The sequence below is a fragment of the Balearica regulorum genome, chromosome W (assembly GCF_011004875.1).
Source record: "Balearica regulorum gibbericeps isolate bBalReg1 chromosome W, bBalReg1.pri, whole genome shotgun sequence".
In the NCBI taxonomy this organism is placed as follows: Eukaryota; Metazoa; Chordata; class Aves; order Gruiformes; family Gruidae; genus Balearica; species Balearica regulorum.
This window is the reverse complement of record NC_046219.1, coordinates 25,666,589-25,682,380: the sequence shown is the minus strand read 5'-3', so window position 1 is coordinate 25,682,380 and position 15,792 is coordinate 25,666,589. Positions and strand designations below refer to the sequence as shown.

Sequence of the window (15,792 nt, the reverse complement as noted above, 5' to 3'; positions counted from 1 at the left end):
TGCAACAATCATTTAAGGTTTACTTTCTCCCTTACAAACAGAGTGCTTTGTCCCAAATATTTATGAATTTTTATCCAGAAACTATTGGGCTTTTTATGCATCCTTACTCTACTAAACCAGTTTATTTTTTAGTGGTTTAGAAATATACTTTATGCAATATTTAGGAAGCAAGTAAGAAATAGCTGCTTTATGGGCAGAGGGTCTATGGTTTTAATTCATGAATTGCTTTCTTTAGACTGAAAAGCAAGCTGAAGCTGCGGAAGCTGCAGTGGTAGCAGCTGCAGTGGCTGTGACTCCAAAAGTAAGCCCTAAAAGACGAAGACCAGCAGGTAACTTTAAACAAAATGGAATTTTATTTATTTTTCCCCATACAAAATAACTTAATAGGGATGGTCGGAGGATTTATTGCCCCCAGATCTCCAGAGTATTACAGAATATTTCCTAATATGTAAACATCCAATTTATTTTTTTATATATACACACACAGAGACACACCCCCCACCCCCCCACCCCCCAAACTATCCTGCATGGCAACCTGAGGTATTTAGCAATTTAGCACATAAAGGGCCTTAAAATGTTTATGGTTATGCTGGGTCCTCTGAAATAAGGATCATTGTATCCCCTTGCAAGTATCACCTTTAAGAAAGCCTCCATAGGATTCTGCTAACTAATAGACTATGCATTAAGACCTCTGTTTCACTGTGGCTTCACACAGGTTTATATTAATCAAAGATGTATAAAGTTGGTACATTTCTTTCTTTCCGTGAAGAAGTGGAGAGGTTAAGGAGCATCAGAGAGGCTGAGAGATAGACTGGTGGAGCCAAGCTCTGCCCTCCCTGAAGACAGAAACAGGGACACCTAACAGACCAAAGCCAAAGTGAAGGGGACCCTGTATCCTCCCCTCGCCAGGCAGAAGGCAGCAGCCTCAAAGAGGGGAGTGAATGGAAACAAGTCCACGCGCGGCGTGGCAGGCGAACCTTCTCCTCCTCACCCACCTCGCCTTCCCACGTACCCCTGTGCAACAGGTACCAGGCTCTGGCTGTGGAAGGCCACTCGAGCGAGGATATGGATGACAGTCAAGCTACTCCAGAGGTAGCACCTAGGCCCAAAAGGCCCATGCCTCGGGTCGTGACCACCCCAACAAAGGAGAAAAGGAGAGTTATACTCGTAGTGGACTCCCTTCTGAAGGGTACAAAGGGCCCGATATGCAGGGCAGACCCTCCTCTCTGGTAGGAGCTGGTAGGGGATGTCAAGCTCAGGGGCAGCCTTGGCTGCAGGGACCACGAAATGGTGGAATTCAGGATCCTCAGGGCAGCGAGGAGGGTGCGCAGCAAGCTCACTACCCTGGACTTCAGGAGAGCAGACTTTGGCCTCTCCAGGGACCTGCTTGGTAGAATACCATGGGACAAAGCCCTGGAGGGAAGAGGGGCCCAAGACAGCTGGCTAATATTCAAGGGTCACCTCCTCCAAGCTGAGGAGAGATGCATCCCAACAAAGAAAAAGTCAGGCAAAAACACCGAGAGGCCCCCATGGATGAACAAGGAGCTCCTGGGCAAAGTCAAACAAAAAAAGGAAGCCTACAGAGGGTGGAAGCAAGGGCAGGGAGCCTGGGAGGAATACAGAGAAACTGTCCGAGCAGCCAGGGAGCAGGCTAGGAAAGCCAAAGCCCTGATAGAAATTAGTCTGGCCAGGGATGTCGAGGACAACAAGAAAAGCTTCTATGGGTATGTTAGTGAGAAAAGGAGGACGAGGGAAAATGTGGGTCCCCACCGGAATGAAGCGGGAGAGCTGGTTACCCAGGATATGGAGAAGGCTGAGGTACTCAACGACTTCTTTGCCTCAGTCTTCACTGGCAAGGGCTTCAGCTGCACTGCCCAGGTCACAGAAGGCAGGGACGGGGAGAATGTAGAACCGCCCACTGTAGGAGAAGATCAGGTTCGAGAATATCTAAGGAACCTGAAGGTGCACAAGTCCATGGGACCTGATGAGATGCATCCGCGGGTCCTGAGGGGAACTGCCGGATGAAGTGGCCAGGCCACTCTCCATCATATTTGAGAAGTCCTGGCAGTCGGGCGAACTTCCCGCCGACTGGAAGAGGGGGAACATAACCCCCATTTTTCAGAAGGGAAAAAAGGAAGACCCAGGGAAGTACAGGCCAGTCAGTCTCACCTCCTTGCCTGGCAAGATCATGGAGCAGATCCTCCTGGAGACTATGCTCAGGTGCATGGAAAATGAGGCAGTGATTGGTGACAGCCAACATGGCTTCACTAAGGGCAAATCGTGCCTGACAAACTTGGTGGCCTTCTATGATGGGGTTACAGCGTTGGCGGATAAGGGAAGAGTGACTGCTGTCATCTACCTGCACTTGTGCAAGGCATTTGACCCTGTCCCGCGTGACATCCTTGTCTCTAAATTGGAGAGACATGGATGCGATGGATGGACCACGCGGTGGATAAGGAATTGGCTGGATGGTTGCACTCAAAGAGTTGTGGTCAAGGGCTCGATGTCCAAGTGGAGAACGGTGACGAGTGGTGTTCCTCAGGGGTCATCGGTACTGGGACCAGCACTGTTCAACATCTTTGTCAGCAACATGGACAGTGGGATTGAGTGCACCCTCAGCAAGTTTGCTGACGACACCAAGCCGTGTGGTGTGGTCGACACGCTGGAGGGAAGGGATGCCATCCGGAGGGACCTTGACGGGCTGGAGAGGTGGGCCTGTGTGAACCACATGAAGTTCAACAAGGCCAAGTGCCAGGTCCTGCACGTGGGTCGGTGCAATCCCAAGCACGACTATAGGCTGGGCAGAGAATGGATTGAAAGCAGCCCCGAGGAGAAGGACTTGGGGGTGTTGATTGAGGAGCTCAACATGAGCCGGCAGTGTGCGCTTGCAGCCCAGAAAGCCAACCGTGTCCTGGGCTGCATCAAAAGAGGTGTGACCAGCAGGTCGAGGGAGGTGATCCTGCCCCTCTACTCCGCTCTTGTGGAGTACCCCACCTGGAGTACTGCGTCCAGCTCTGGGGGGCCCCAGTGCAGGAGAGACATCGAGTTGTTGGAGCGAGTCCAGAGGAGGGCCACGAAGCTGATCGGAGGGCTGGAACACCTCTCCTATGAGGACAGGCTGAGAGAGTTGGGCTTGTTCAGCCTGGAGAAGAGAGGGCTCCGGGGAGACCTAATTGCGCCCTTCGAATACCTGAAGGGGGCCTACAGGAAAGATGGTGAGGGACTGTTTATCAGGGAGTGTAGTGACAGGACAAGGGGTAATGGGTTTAAGCTGAAGGAGGGTCGATGTAGGTTAGATGTTAGGAAGGAATTCTTTACTGTGAGAGTGGTGAGGCACTGGAACAGGTTGCCCAGAAAGGTTGTGGAGGCCCCATCCCTGGAAGTGTTCAAGGCCAGGTTGCATGAGTCTTTGGGCAATGTGGTCTAGTGGAGGGTGTCCCTGCCCATGGCGGGGGGGGTTGGAACTAGATGATCTTTAAGGTCCCTTCCAACCCAAACCATTCTATGATTCGATGATCAGTTGTGTTAGAATATCCACAAGACAAGCTTTAAAAAAATGGGGAGAGGGAGACTGTCTATAGGTAGAGCTCAGAGGACAGTAAAAACAAGTGAAGAGCTGGAGAGATTTTGCTGAAAAGTCGCTTAAAGGAAATTTCTGTAGACCGTTAGACAACTGAGAAGACAATATAGGTATTAGAAGCAGCATGTAATTTAAAAGATTTTGCTAATAGTTCTGCAGTACTTGTTTGTGAAAGTAGCATAGATTTAATTGTAATTCTTATGGCAAGTTTGCAAGTATTCTTGAAGGAATCGTTTTAAATTTGTTTACTGCTGACATGGGGAAATTTATTGGAGCACTTAAATATGCTATATGAGCATTTAGTCTGGGAAACAGATAATTTAATACTTTATACTCACCTGTATCTGGTAGCATTATGAAAATAACTTTTAGAAAGCGCAACCATAGCTAGCTCCCAAGGCAAGCTATTTAAGACTAGATGTGAGGAAATGAAGTATTTACCTTAGTACTTCACCCACTTTCATTACATTTATTAAATGAACATTTTTAATATTTTAATGTGTGTGTGAGTATATCTATCTTTCAAATGAATTGTGTTTGTACAAGCTATTGTCTGTAAGAGCAGGAAAGGACCTTTACAAGAGATGCTTTGGCACCCTATGGGAAATGTGTTACTAGATGATGTACTGTGCAGCATTCTCTCACATTAATATGGTGCATGCATCTCTTGCTTAGCAGTGCTCCACACTAACACCAGCAGCACTTCACTGGGCTGTTAGGTTATTTCCTAACAGAATGTTCACTGGGGATAGCAGATAAGCATGTTCCATAAATTTCAATCCATAATGGCAGCATACTAAGTATTTTCATTTTACAGAATTCGAAGGGTATAAATGTCGAGAAGGTGGATAAACTACTTAGCTCGCTTTAACACTGAAACACGGTGAAATTGAGAAAATGTAGAACTGTGCTGTATACCTCCGTGTGGTGGTAGAATTTCTTGACACTGATTTACTCTCAGGGAAAGGGATGGAAACTCCATGAAGCTCTTAAAACTACTACTAATAAATTGTCTGAGTTTAGATTTGCACACTAAATTACTTAAGTTTTTTCCCTCCACTTATTATTGTCTTATTATTCCACTTATTATTCTCTTGCTTCAGGCTTATTTTTTTTTATTAGCTGTGTAACATGAGGCAGGGCCATTCTGAGTGCACTGGGTGGAAAAGGCACAGGAATAGATGGTTTAAATCTCTTAGACTGCTATCTTAAAGTACCAAAGTGTTGGTTGAGATTTTAATTTTTCAAAGAGATCTCGATTAAACTTTGATACACAGTTCCAACATTTGATTTTTTTTTTAAATAGAATATTTACCCTACTGAGTTTGACTCAAGTGTTGCTTCTATGCGTTGGCATGAGAAACAATCCCTTTAGATAAGGAATGGGTGGTGGCTGTAGACTAACCTGTTCTTTTTGTATAATTAGCTACTGAAGTAAAGGTTCCAAAACCAAGAGGGAGACCCAAATTGGTGAAACCACCTTGTCCTTCAGAGACCGACACGTGAGTTGGCTTTTTATATAAAATGCCTGTCTTTATTGTAAACCATGTGGTTGCATTTGATGAGCTGTCATGACTTACTGAGTTCCTGCCCAGCATTTTTCCTTGTAGTACTCAGTATAAGTTGGATGTTGCAGTCAGGATGGGTGGACAACCAGATGGTTAAAAAAGTGGTTGGATGATTGGGCTCAGAGGATAGGGGTTAATAGGTTGTTTTCTACCTGGAGGCTGGTAACAAGTGGAATACTGCAGGGGTCTATCCTGGGACCTGTCCTGCTTAACATCTTTATCAATGACCTGGAGGAGGTGACAGATGCCAGCAAATTGGGGGGGAGGGGGGGAGCAGTCAATACACTTGAGGGCAGAGCTGCCCTCCAGAGGGAACTAGACAGGTTGGAGGAACAGGCAGACAGAAACCTCATGAAATTCAACCAACACAAATGCAAAGTCCTGCCCCTGGGAAGGAAGAACCCTTGGCAATGGTACAGGCTGGGGACTGACTGCAGAGCAGCTCTGCTGAAAAGTACCTGGGGATCCTGGTAGACAGAAAGCTGACCATGAACCAACAGTGTGCCCTGGCAGCAAAGGAGGCCAACGGTATCCCTGGCTGTATGAACAGGAGCGTAGGCAGTTAACTGGGATGGAGTTAACTTTCCCCATAGCAGCCCTCATAGTGCTGTGCTTTGTATTTGTAGCTAGAACGGTGTTGATAGCACACCAACACACCAATGTTTTGGCTATTGCTGAGCAGTGCTCGCACAGCATCAAGGCTGTCTTGCCACACACCTACCCCCCCCCCCAAAGGCTGGAGGGTGGGCAAGAGGTTGGGAGGGGACATAGCTGGGACAACCGACCCAAACTGACCAAAGGGATATTCCATACCATATGATGACATGCTCAGCAATAAAAGCTAAAAGAAAGGAGGGGAAGGAGGGGCATTTGTTATTAAGGCTATGCGTACTGAGGTCCTACTTCCCAGGAATTGGCTGGAGATGGCCTGCTGATGGGAAGTAGAGAATAAATCTTTTTTTCTTTGTTTCTGGGCACGGCCTTTGCTTTCTTTCATTAAACCACCTTTATCTCGACCCATGAGATTTTCATCTTATTTTTTCCCCCTCTCCTGCTGAGGAGGGGGAGTGACAGAGCGGGTTGGTGAGCATCTGGCAGCCAGCCAAGGTCAACCCACCACAGCAGTAGATTGATAGAAGTGATTATCTCCCTCTTTTCAGCACTTGTTAGACCACATCTAGAATCCTGGGTCCCCCAATACAAGAAAGATGCCGACTAACTGGAGCGAGTTCAGCAGAGGGCCACCAAGCTGGTCAGAGGGCTGGGTCCTATGAGGAGGGGCTGAGGGAACTGGGCTTTTCCAGCCTGGAGAAGAGAAGGCTTTGGGGGAGATCTAATAACGGCCTTCCAATACCTATGAGGAGTTCATCAAGAAGGAGCCAGGCTCATCACAACGGTGCATGGTGGGAGGATGAGAGGCAACAGTCATAAATTGATACAAGAGAGGATCAGACTGGATATAGAGAAATACTTTTTCACCCTGAGGGCAGTAAAGCAGTGGGGCAGGTTGCCCAGAGAGGTTGTCCAGTCTCCATCCTTGGAGGTTTTCAAGACCAGACTGGAGAAAGCCCTGAGTAACCTGGTCTGAGTCACCCCCAGCAAGGGGTTGGACAAGAGACTTCCAGAGGCCCCTTCCAACCTGAATTATCCTATGATCCTATGAAATGAAAGATCTAAGAGTGAGCCAACTTTGTGCAGGTGGAGTATTTGATAGTAAAAACTAAAAAGTACATCTTCCTGAACTGAGAGCTAAGTTCTCTTTTAAACTGGGTATAGATAATGAATATAAAGCTTAAATAATTTACTGTGTTTTAGTGTTCATGAAGAGGAGAAGAAAAAGAAAAAAGGACTGGAAGAAAAGCCAAAAAAACAAGGGAAAAAAGATGAGGAGAGTCAGAAGGAGGAAGACAAGTCGAGGAAGGAATTTGATAGAAGAGAAGCAAAGAGGGAGACCGAACCAAAAAGGAGAAATACTTCCCAAGTGGGTTCTGCATCAGCATCTGATTCTGAAGAGGATGAAGGAGAACGTGAAGGTGATAAGGTATATTGCTCTTTATTGACTTACTTATTGTAAAGAACAGTAGTTCACTGAAAATATTTCTTAAAGCTAATAATAGGTCTTCAATTTTGTCTATTAAGTGTTGGAGCTTTGTGTCTGGCTAATATAGATGCACGTCTTGGAAATGAGAAGTTGCAGAATTCCTTTCTGTCAAATAATCTTTTCAATAACTTCTAGATATTTACAAATAAAATAAATCTAATACTTTTTTTTTTTTTAAGTTGGATTTAAATGTAAGTGATTTATTGATAGCAAAAGTTTGCTGTTTGGGATTTTTTAAATATGCTTACTTGAATGCATATATTTTTTTGTCCTGAGTGTTGAGAATCTGTGGGGTCTGTGAAATATATTTTTGAGAGATAGGAAGCTGTCTCTAGCTGATCATTTGGGAATGGCTTTGGGTTTTTTGGTGTTTGGGATATTCTTCTCCATATCTGAGAGAAAGCACTAATAAAACTCATCTTCTTATCTGCATATAAAAGATTTGGACTTACAGAGGAATGCTAACTCTCATCAGGGTGTTTCATGGACTAGAGCAATAATGTGTAGACATCTAGAGCAGGTAGGTTTAACTATTAATGTTTTTGACGTTCAGTAATCTAAAGACTCCTTCTCTCTTCTCACCCTAAAATCCTAAATAAAAACAGAAGAAAAAAGGAGGGAGAAACTTTCAAGGAGCTCACAGAAGAAACATGCTACAAGGCCAACATGAGAGAGAACTGACGGAAATAAAGTGTAAGCAAGAGGAGCAAGTGGAATCTGAGACGTGAGTATGTTTTAATACATAGTGTCTGTACATTGTGGTAGTCTTGAATACATGAGACCGAGATTTATATCAAAATTCTATAGCCATGAATTAAGTTGCTCAGGTTGTGGAATACATAGGGTTCCCTGGAAAACACTTCCTTCTCTGTCTGGCAGCTGGAGGCTATACTGTCAGATAGAACAAGAAAGAAGTTATGATTTATGCTACTCTGGCTCTGTAAAGCCAGTTGAGTAATATCTAGCAGTTTGCAGTCAGAAGATAAATTATCACAAATGAACCAAGCACTAGCATGGAGAGAAGATCCTGCCAGAAACTTAGGGAGTTGGGACAGCAGGAAGAAATTGATCTGACCCATTCTCAAGACCTATTCCACAAGTGGGTGAAGAAGTTGCATTGAGATGTTCCCATCCACACAGTTCTTGGGAAGGAGGAGGAAGGGGGAGAATGAGGTAAAAATTCTGGGAATTAGGAGAAGGAAATGGTCCCCTTCATCTATAACAATAAAATTATAACCTTTCTCTATCCTTTAACAAGAATCTAGATTTATTTACACCCACCCACCCCCACACCCACACACCCAGTGATTTTGTTTCTTCCTTGTCAGTTATTCTTTCTCTAGAAACCTAAACACATTTCTTCCTTGGGGCAAACCTAAACTTTTCCAGTGTCCCAAAGGCACTAAATTGTTTTTATAAGTTCTGCAATTCTTAATATATTATTATGTAAATCTGACATGCTTTTTGATTTCTGCAATAAATTGTCACGTGTTATTTTGGTATTCATAGAATCATAGAATGGTTTGGGTTGGAAGGGACCTCAAAGATCGTCTAGTTCCAACCCCCCTGCCATGGGCAGGGACACCCTCCACTAGACCACGTTGCCCAAAGCCTCATCCAACCTGGCCTTGAACACTTCCAGGGATGGGGCCTCCACAACCTCTCTGGGCAACCTGTTCCAGTGCCTCACCACCCTCACAGTAAAGAATTTCTTCCTAATATCTAATCTAAATCTACCCTCTTTCAGTTTGAAACCGTTACCCCTCGTCCTATCACTATGCTCCCTGATAGAGTCCCTCCCCATCTTTCCCATAGGTTCCCTTTAAGTACTGGAAAGCCGCTATAAGGTCTCCCTGGAGGACTTCTCTTCTCCAGGCTGAACAACCCCAACTCTCTCAGCCTGTCCTCATAGGGGAGGTGCTCCATCCCCCTGATCATCTTCGTGGCCCTCCTCTGGACCTGCTCGAGCAGGTCCATGTCTGTCTTATTCTGGAGGGCCCCAGAGCTGAACATAGTACTCCAGGTAGGGTCTCATGAGAGCTGAGTCTTCTTTACTTTTAAATAGATTTCATATTTTATGCATCTAGGGAACTATACGGAGCTCCACTTCAGTAAAAGTAAGGAGCAGTAGCTTATCTTAATGACTGTGCATAGTTTAGATTATACCTGATGCCTAATTATTAAGCACAAAATCTAATATTGATACAATGTGAAAAGGTTTATTTTTCTTTTTACTTTCTTGCAACTTCCTCTGTCAGCATAATGGATATAAATTGATTTTTTTTTTGTTTCATTTTTAAAAATCATTATTTTCCATTTTTCTGGTCTAGGTAGCTACCTCATTAATATTTGTTAGGCAAACTCAATTCAGTGCTTTGTACATAAGACACAGCCTTGCTTAAAGAATGCACGTCTGTGCAGGTACAACTGTGTTGCTCCTCAGTCTACTACCATATTTGTGCCAACATCCTCAGCTATTCATCCTCTCAGTTGGTAAAAAGAAACAAAGCAGCTTGTTGAACAATGTTGCAGAAAAGACCTTGACTTTTGCTGATTTAACATGCATTACCAACTACAGCTTTTCTTAGTACCAATGAATAATTCAACATGTCCCAAACTTTAAAAAGATAACTTAAGGAAACAACATATATGCCTATCAACACAGTTGAAAGTAGTTCTTAAGCACAATCACTTGGAATACATTATTTTCTAGAACGCACAGAATCATAGAGTAATTCAGGTTGAAGGGGACCTCAGGAGGTCATCTAACTTCAATCTCTGGCTCAAAGCAAGATTAGCTCTGGGATCAGATTGTTCAAGTACATATTCAAAAAGATATGAAAGCATCTTATCTCTAGTTAACAAATGGAGTAAAGTTACAGCAATATTTAAAATACAGAACTGAAGAGACATTTACAAGCCATTTGCTCAGACGCAATACTCAGTGCTTATGAGTGTTTTGTAAATTCATGTTTTGCTCATGTTTACTCTGCTTAATGGTCTCTTCTTTAAACAATTTAACACTGCATATGAAATTGTAAGCAAGTTTCACATAACAGAAATATAGTTTGCAGATTGTTCGAGTTTTAACATGTGCAGCATATGCATTTCTCAGCACGAAAGGTGTACCGGTTTAGTCAGAGTGGTAAGCTTACAAGTGGACTTTTACTGCAAAAACTGTAAAGTAACATTGGTTTAAGCAAGATAGGTTTGTGTTATGCACACATTGTTTGATAATGGCTAATCCAAATAAATTGCTCTTAAGTAGCCATACAAGGGTTTATGTAAACAGGTTTGATATTTCTTCGTTTAGATGAGTCAAACAATGCTAACTGGATCTTAGAGTTCAAGCCAACGTAAACACACACACACACACACACAATCTCTTGAATAGAGGGAAACGTACTTTGGCAGAACATAGAATCACAGAATCATAGAATGGTTTGGGTTGGAAGGGACCTCAAAGATCATCTAGATCCAATCCCACTTCCATGGGCAAGGACACCCTCCACTAGACCACGTTGCCCAAAGCCCCATCCAACCTGGCCTTAAACACTTCCAGGGATAGGGGCATCCACAACCTCTCTGGGCAACCTGTTCCAGTGCCTCACCACTCTCACAGTAAAGAATTCCTTCCTAACATCTAACCTACATCGACCCTCCTTCAGCTTAAACCCATTACCCCTTGTCCTGTCACTACACTCCCCGATAAACAGTCCCTCACCATCTTTCCTGTAGGCCCCCTTCAGGTATTCGAAGGGTGCAATTAGGTCTCCCCGGAGCCCTCTCTTCTCCAGGCTGAACAAGCCCAGCTCTCTCAGCCTGTCCTCATAGGAGAGGTGTTCCAGCCCTCCGATCAGCTTCGTGGCCCTCCTCTGGACTCGCTCCAACAACTCGATGTCTCTCCTGCACTGGGGCCCCCCAGAGCTGGACGCAGTACTCCAGGTGGGGTACTCCACAAGAGCGGAGTAGAGGGGCAGGATCACCTCCCTCGACCTGCTGGTCACACCTCTTTTGATGCAGCCCAGGACACGGTTGGCTTTCTGGGCTGCAAGCGCACACTGCCGGCTCATGTTGAGCTTCTCATCAATCAACACCCCCAAGTCCTTCTCCTCAGGGCTGCTCTCAATCCATTCTCCACCCAGCCTGTAGTTGTGCTTGGGATTGCATAACACTACCACTGGCTCAGTTCTTGGAAGATATACTTGCATGTTTTAAAGGACAAAAGCACAGTATTGTGCTGGAATATTTAAAGAAATATATGATTTAATTTGCCTATAGTTGCTTGTTTGAGACAACCTGGTCAAGACATCTTATGCAAGTATGTAAAATGTTCTTCTTCAGTTTCTTTTGACCAGAAATGACCACTGGTGTGTCGTGTTTGCACCCAAATAGCCTTATGCTTTTAACAGGAAATAAAAAGGGCAATCTGACTCAGTTTGTCTCTTGCCACTACAAAAATCCAAGTGTTGTCAGGTTCTGTAGAAACAAGGAAGTGGAACAGGTCATGAAAAATGTACCTTGGAGAGATAGTTATTAAAAGTGTCCATTTGTTTTCAAGTGATTGGCCAAATACGTTCCACTGTCCAACCGCTTCATTTACAATTTCAATTAACTCAGATGCCACACTGCATTAATGTCATACTGCATTTTGAACAACTCATTGATTTAAGCACAGTGCTGTGTTGCATAACTTGGGTTCGGAACCTGCACTGATCTCTTATTTATAAAAGGTACTCCTTTAGTATGCCACTCATCCAGGCAAAACAAACAATTGTAATTATCATTATTTAGCTGAAAACTCTCAAATGACATTTTTTAAAGCTGTCCAATCAGAAACCAATAATTCCAAGACTACCTCTGGAGCAAAATCAAACTCCTGTTCATCTAAAAGAAGAGATAAAACATAACTTAAGTTTACCCTACTGCAGTTAATAGTCAACATGTCCCACAGATTTATATACAAAGTTTTAGCTTCCAGGCAGCTAAAAGGAATGCTGGACACCACAAGTCTCTCAAGCTCTTTCATGCTTCTAAAACCAAGGAGAACACTGCTGACAGTATAGCTTCCCCCATCGAATACTGCTGGACAAAAACAATCTGTGAGCACTGACTATAGCAATACTTGAAGAAAACAAACTAGCACTTCAAGAAAAAGTTCAGCTAAAGGTTGATCTTAGAATTTTCCCCTCTGTTTTACAAAATTCTGCAGATTTCCAAAATAATCTTAAGCTTTTGAAAGTCTGATTCAATATCTGAATAAAATGTGAAAGGAGCATGGAAACTGATATACATGCAGGATTTTTATTTAATGGATGCTTATTTTTATAACATTTGGAAAAACTCACAGAATGGTAGAATATATCAATTAAAATAAGGCTTTGAAAGTCTATGATAAAACAAGACTGAAGACTTCATAAATAGGGTTTGTTTGGGGGTTTTTTTCTGAATAAAAATATTTTAGGAGTTTTCTTTAAAGATTCTGGTATAGCTATAGCTTACTTATTTCTGTACTTCTTTTAGTAGAATTGCTGTGGGAGTTATGTGTCATATAATTAATATTTTTCTCATAATTCCCTGAGGTAAACTTGAATGTCAGTTTTAAATTTGGGTCACCTTACAATACTCTCTCTCCATCAATCTGTTTCATACACTGCAGTTTTATCTTAATTTTTGCATTTTAATAATATTTTCATTTGCTGCTTCTAGGGGAAATAGCCTGCTAATCTGGAGGATTCCTTATCTGCAGTATCTAAATAAATAAATGTATATTTAATTTATTCTGATCTTTGAAGAAACCAGAGTTTGAGTTCTGTATTTTTACACACAGTTTGAATATGTCAAAACATCTCATTTAAAAATAATTTTAAAAAAAACCCTCAAGACTTTAGAAGACAGCATTGTAAAAATGCTTTCATGTTTTAATAGGCAAAATAAAGAAGAATGTAAGAAATCAGACGTTAAGAGGATGGAGAAGAAAAGAGGTTAGTTTAAAGAATATTAAATATTCTTAATATATATACATACACGAAATATATAAATACACAATGGTTTTTACTATCTTAAATTTCGTAAAAGAAGCACATGTCTAGACTTACTGCTAAGGGTGTTTTGGGATGTCAGTCAAAGATGTTTGATCTGTGATTACTTCCTTCATATCTTTGAAGCAGTGTATTCTTGTTTTAGGCCTTCTACATTCTTTCCTTCAGCAGTGTGTTAGAATTGGTCTTCAGTATTCTCATCTCATTGTCATCCTAGTTTTTAAACTGTTTACATGTTCTCCATTCACCAGCATATGAAATCAAAAGTTCTGTTTCTTTGAACTGAATCATTTTAGTTCTTTATCTTCACAACTAATTGTCCGTTCATAGCAGAATAATCAGACGTGACCCCTTGCAAATAGTCAGATGGTATCCTTTTCCAGGGAAGGGGCTTAGATTTAGGATAGTTACTGAGTTCTTGTCCACCAGACCAGACTTCCAAACCAACCTTTACAATAAGAAGTCATTCCCTGCTTAGTGTCCCTACCCTTCTTAGATATGTCTTAAGGGCAGTTCAAACCACTGCCTTCGGGTTCTACCTATCTTCTGTTATATAGTAGAAATCCATTGGTTTAAAGTGGAACCAATTACAGTGTATTTTTGTATAAATGTGTCCTAGACAGATGGGACAAAGAAAATAAACAGTTTGCCTGCACTATTACTTAGCATGTATACCACTTATATACTGTAGAAAATCCAAATAAACTTTGTGATGGGTTGAACCATCTGGCTGCCAGACCCCCAACCAGCTGCTCTCTCACTCTCCCTCCTCAACAGGATGAGAGAGAAAATAAGATGGAAAAGCTCATGGGTCGAGATAAAGACAGAGCGATCACTTACCAATCACCATCAGGGGGAAAACCAGACTTGAGTTGAGGAAAATTAATTTAATTTGTTGCTGTGTTGGATTTGCATGGCAAGGTTTTGGTAGCGGGGGGGGCGGGGCGGGGGGCTACAGGGGTGGCTTCTGTGAGAAGCTGCTAGAAGCTTCCCCTGTGTCTGATAGAGCCAATGCCAGCCAGGTCCAAGATGGACCTGCCGCTGGCCAAGGCCAAGCCAATCAGCACCTCTGTGATAACATATTTAAGAAGGAAAAAAACAGCTAGAGAGAGCTTTTGCAGCCGGAGAGAGGAGTGAGAAGATGTAAGAAACTCTGCAGACACCAAGGTCAGTGAAGAAGGAGGGGGAGGAGGTGCTCCAGGCGCCAGAGCAGAGATCCCCCTGTGGTGAAGACCATGGTGAGGCAGGCTGTCCCCCTGCAGCAGCCCATGGAGGAAGGATGAGGGGGTGTAGAGATTCCACCTGCAGCCTGTGGAGGACCCCATCCTGGAGCAGGTGGAGGCACCTGAAGGAGGCTGTGACCCCGTGGGAAGCCCGCGCTGGACCAAGCTCCTTGCAGGACCTGTGGACCCGTGCAGAGAGGAGCCCACGCCAGAGCAGGTTTGCTGACAGGAATTGTGACCCCTGTGGGGGACCCCACACTGGAGCAGTTTGCTCATGAAGGTCTGCACCCCGTGGAGGAGACTCACGTTGGAGAAGGTCGTGAAGGACTGTCTCCCGTGAGAGGGACCCCACGCTGGAGCAGGGGAACGATGAGAGGAGTCCTCCCCCTGAGGATGAAGAAGCGGCAGAAACACCGCGTGATGAACTGACCGTAACCCCCACTCCCCGTCCCCCTGTGCCGCTGAGGGGGGCGGAGGTTGAAGCTGGGAGTGAAGTTGAGCCTGGGAAGATGGGAGGGGTGGGGGGAGGTGTTTTAAGAGTTGATTTTATTTCTCATTCCTCTACTCTGTTTTGCTTAGTAATAAATTAGATGAATTCCCTCTCTAAGTTCGGTCTGTTTTGCTCGTGATGATAATTAGTGAATGATCTCTCCCTGTCCTTATCTTGACCCACAAGCTTTTCGTTGTGCCTTTTCTCCCCTGTCTAATGAAGGAGGGGAGTGATGGAGCGGCTCTGGTGGGTACCTGGCCCTAAGCCAGGGTCAACCCACCACAGTTGCCAATTAAAAATATAGTCGGATGGTGAAAAACAAAGATAAAAACTAAAACACCTTCCCCCCACCCATCCCTTCTTCCCAGGCTCAACTTCACTCCTTCACTTCCAACTCTTCTATTCCCTCCCCGCCCCTAGCAGCACAGCAGGCATGGGGAAAGAGAGGTTGTGGTCAGTTGATAACAGTTCATATCTGCTGCTCCTTCCTCCTCACACTTTTCCCTGCTCCAGCATGGATCCTTCCCATGGGCTACAGTTCCTGTCAGGAGCCTGCTCGAGTGTGGGCTGTCCACAGGCTGCAGGGTGGATACTTGCTCTGGCATGGTCCTCTCCATGGGCTGCAGGGGAATCTCTGCTCTGGCACCTGAAGCACCTCCTCCCCCTCTGTACTGGGTTTATGTGGCAAGGTTTTGGTAGTGGGCTGGGACGGGGGGGGCGGGGGTGGGGGGCGGGTTGCAGGGATGGCTTCTGTGTGAAGAGATCAGGAGCTGCCCCCAAGTCAGTCAG

The 15,792-nt window shown here is 44.1% G+C and overlaps 2 protein-coding genes and 1 long non-coding RNA gene across 6 annotated transcripts in view; 1 reads left to right on the top strand and 2 right to left on the bottom strand.

Moving 5' to 3' along the window:
* The window catches only part of LOC142599224 (uncharacterized), a 620,151-nt gene that overhangs the window by 385,890 nt on the left and 218,469 nt on the right, over positions 1-15,792 (bottom strand). The window lies entirely within an intron of this gene.
* LOC142599197 (lens epithelium-derived growth factor-like) overlaps positions 1-15,792 on the bottom strand; it is a 93,248-nt gene that overhangs the window by 1,511 nt on the left and 75,945 nt on the right. The gene's annotated exons all lie outside the window — the stretch shown is intronic.
* Positions 1-15,792, top strand: part of LOC142599175 (lens epithelium-derived growth factor-like) — a 163,031-nt gene that overhangs the window by 111,698 nt on the left and 35,541 nt on the right. For all 4 annotated transcript variants that reach the window (XM_075739013.1, XM_075739010.1, XM_075739011.1 and 1 more), the window contains exons 7-11: positions 236-329; positions 5,007-5,082; positions 6,964-7,189; positions 7,855-7,973; positions 13,178-13,233. In XM_075739013.1, coding sequence (XP_075595128.1) covers positions 236-329; positions 5,007-5,082; positions 6,964-7,189; positions 7,855-7,973; positions 13,178-13,233 — 571 coding nt within the window. The remainder of the gene's footprint in view (positions 1-235; positions 330-5,006; positions 5,083-6,963; positions 7,190-7,854; positions 7,974-13,177; positions 13,234-15,792) is intronic.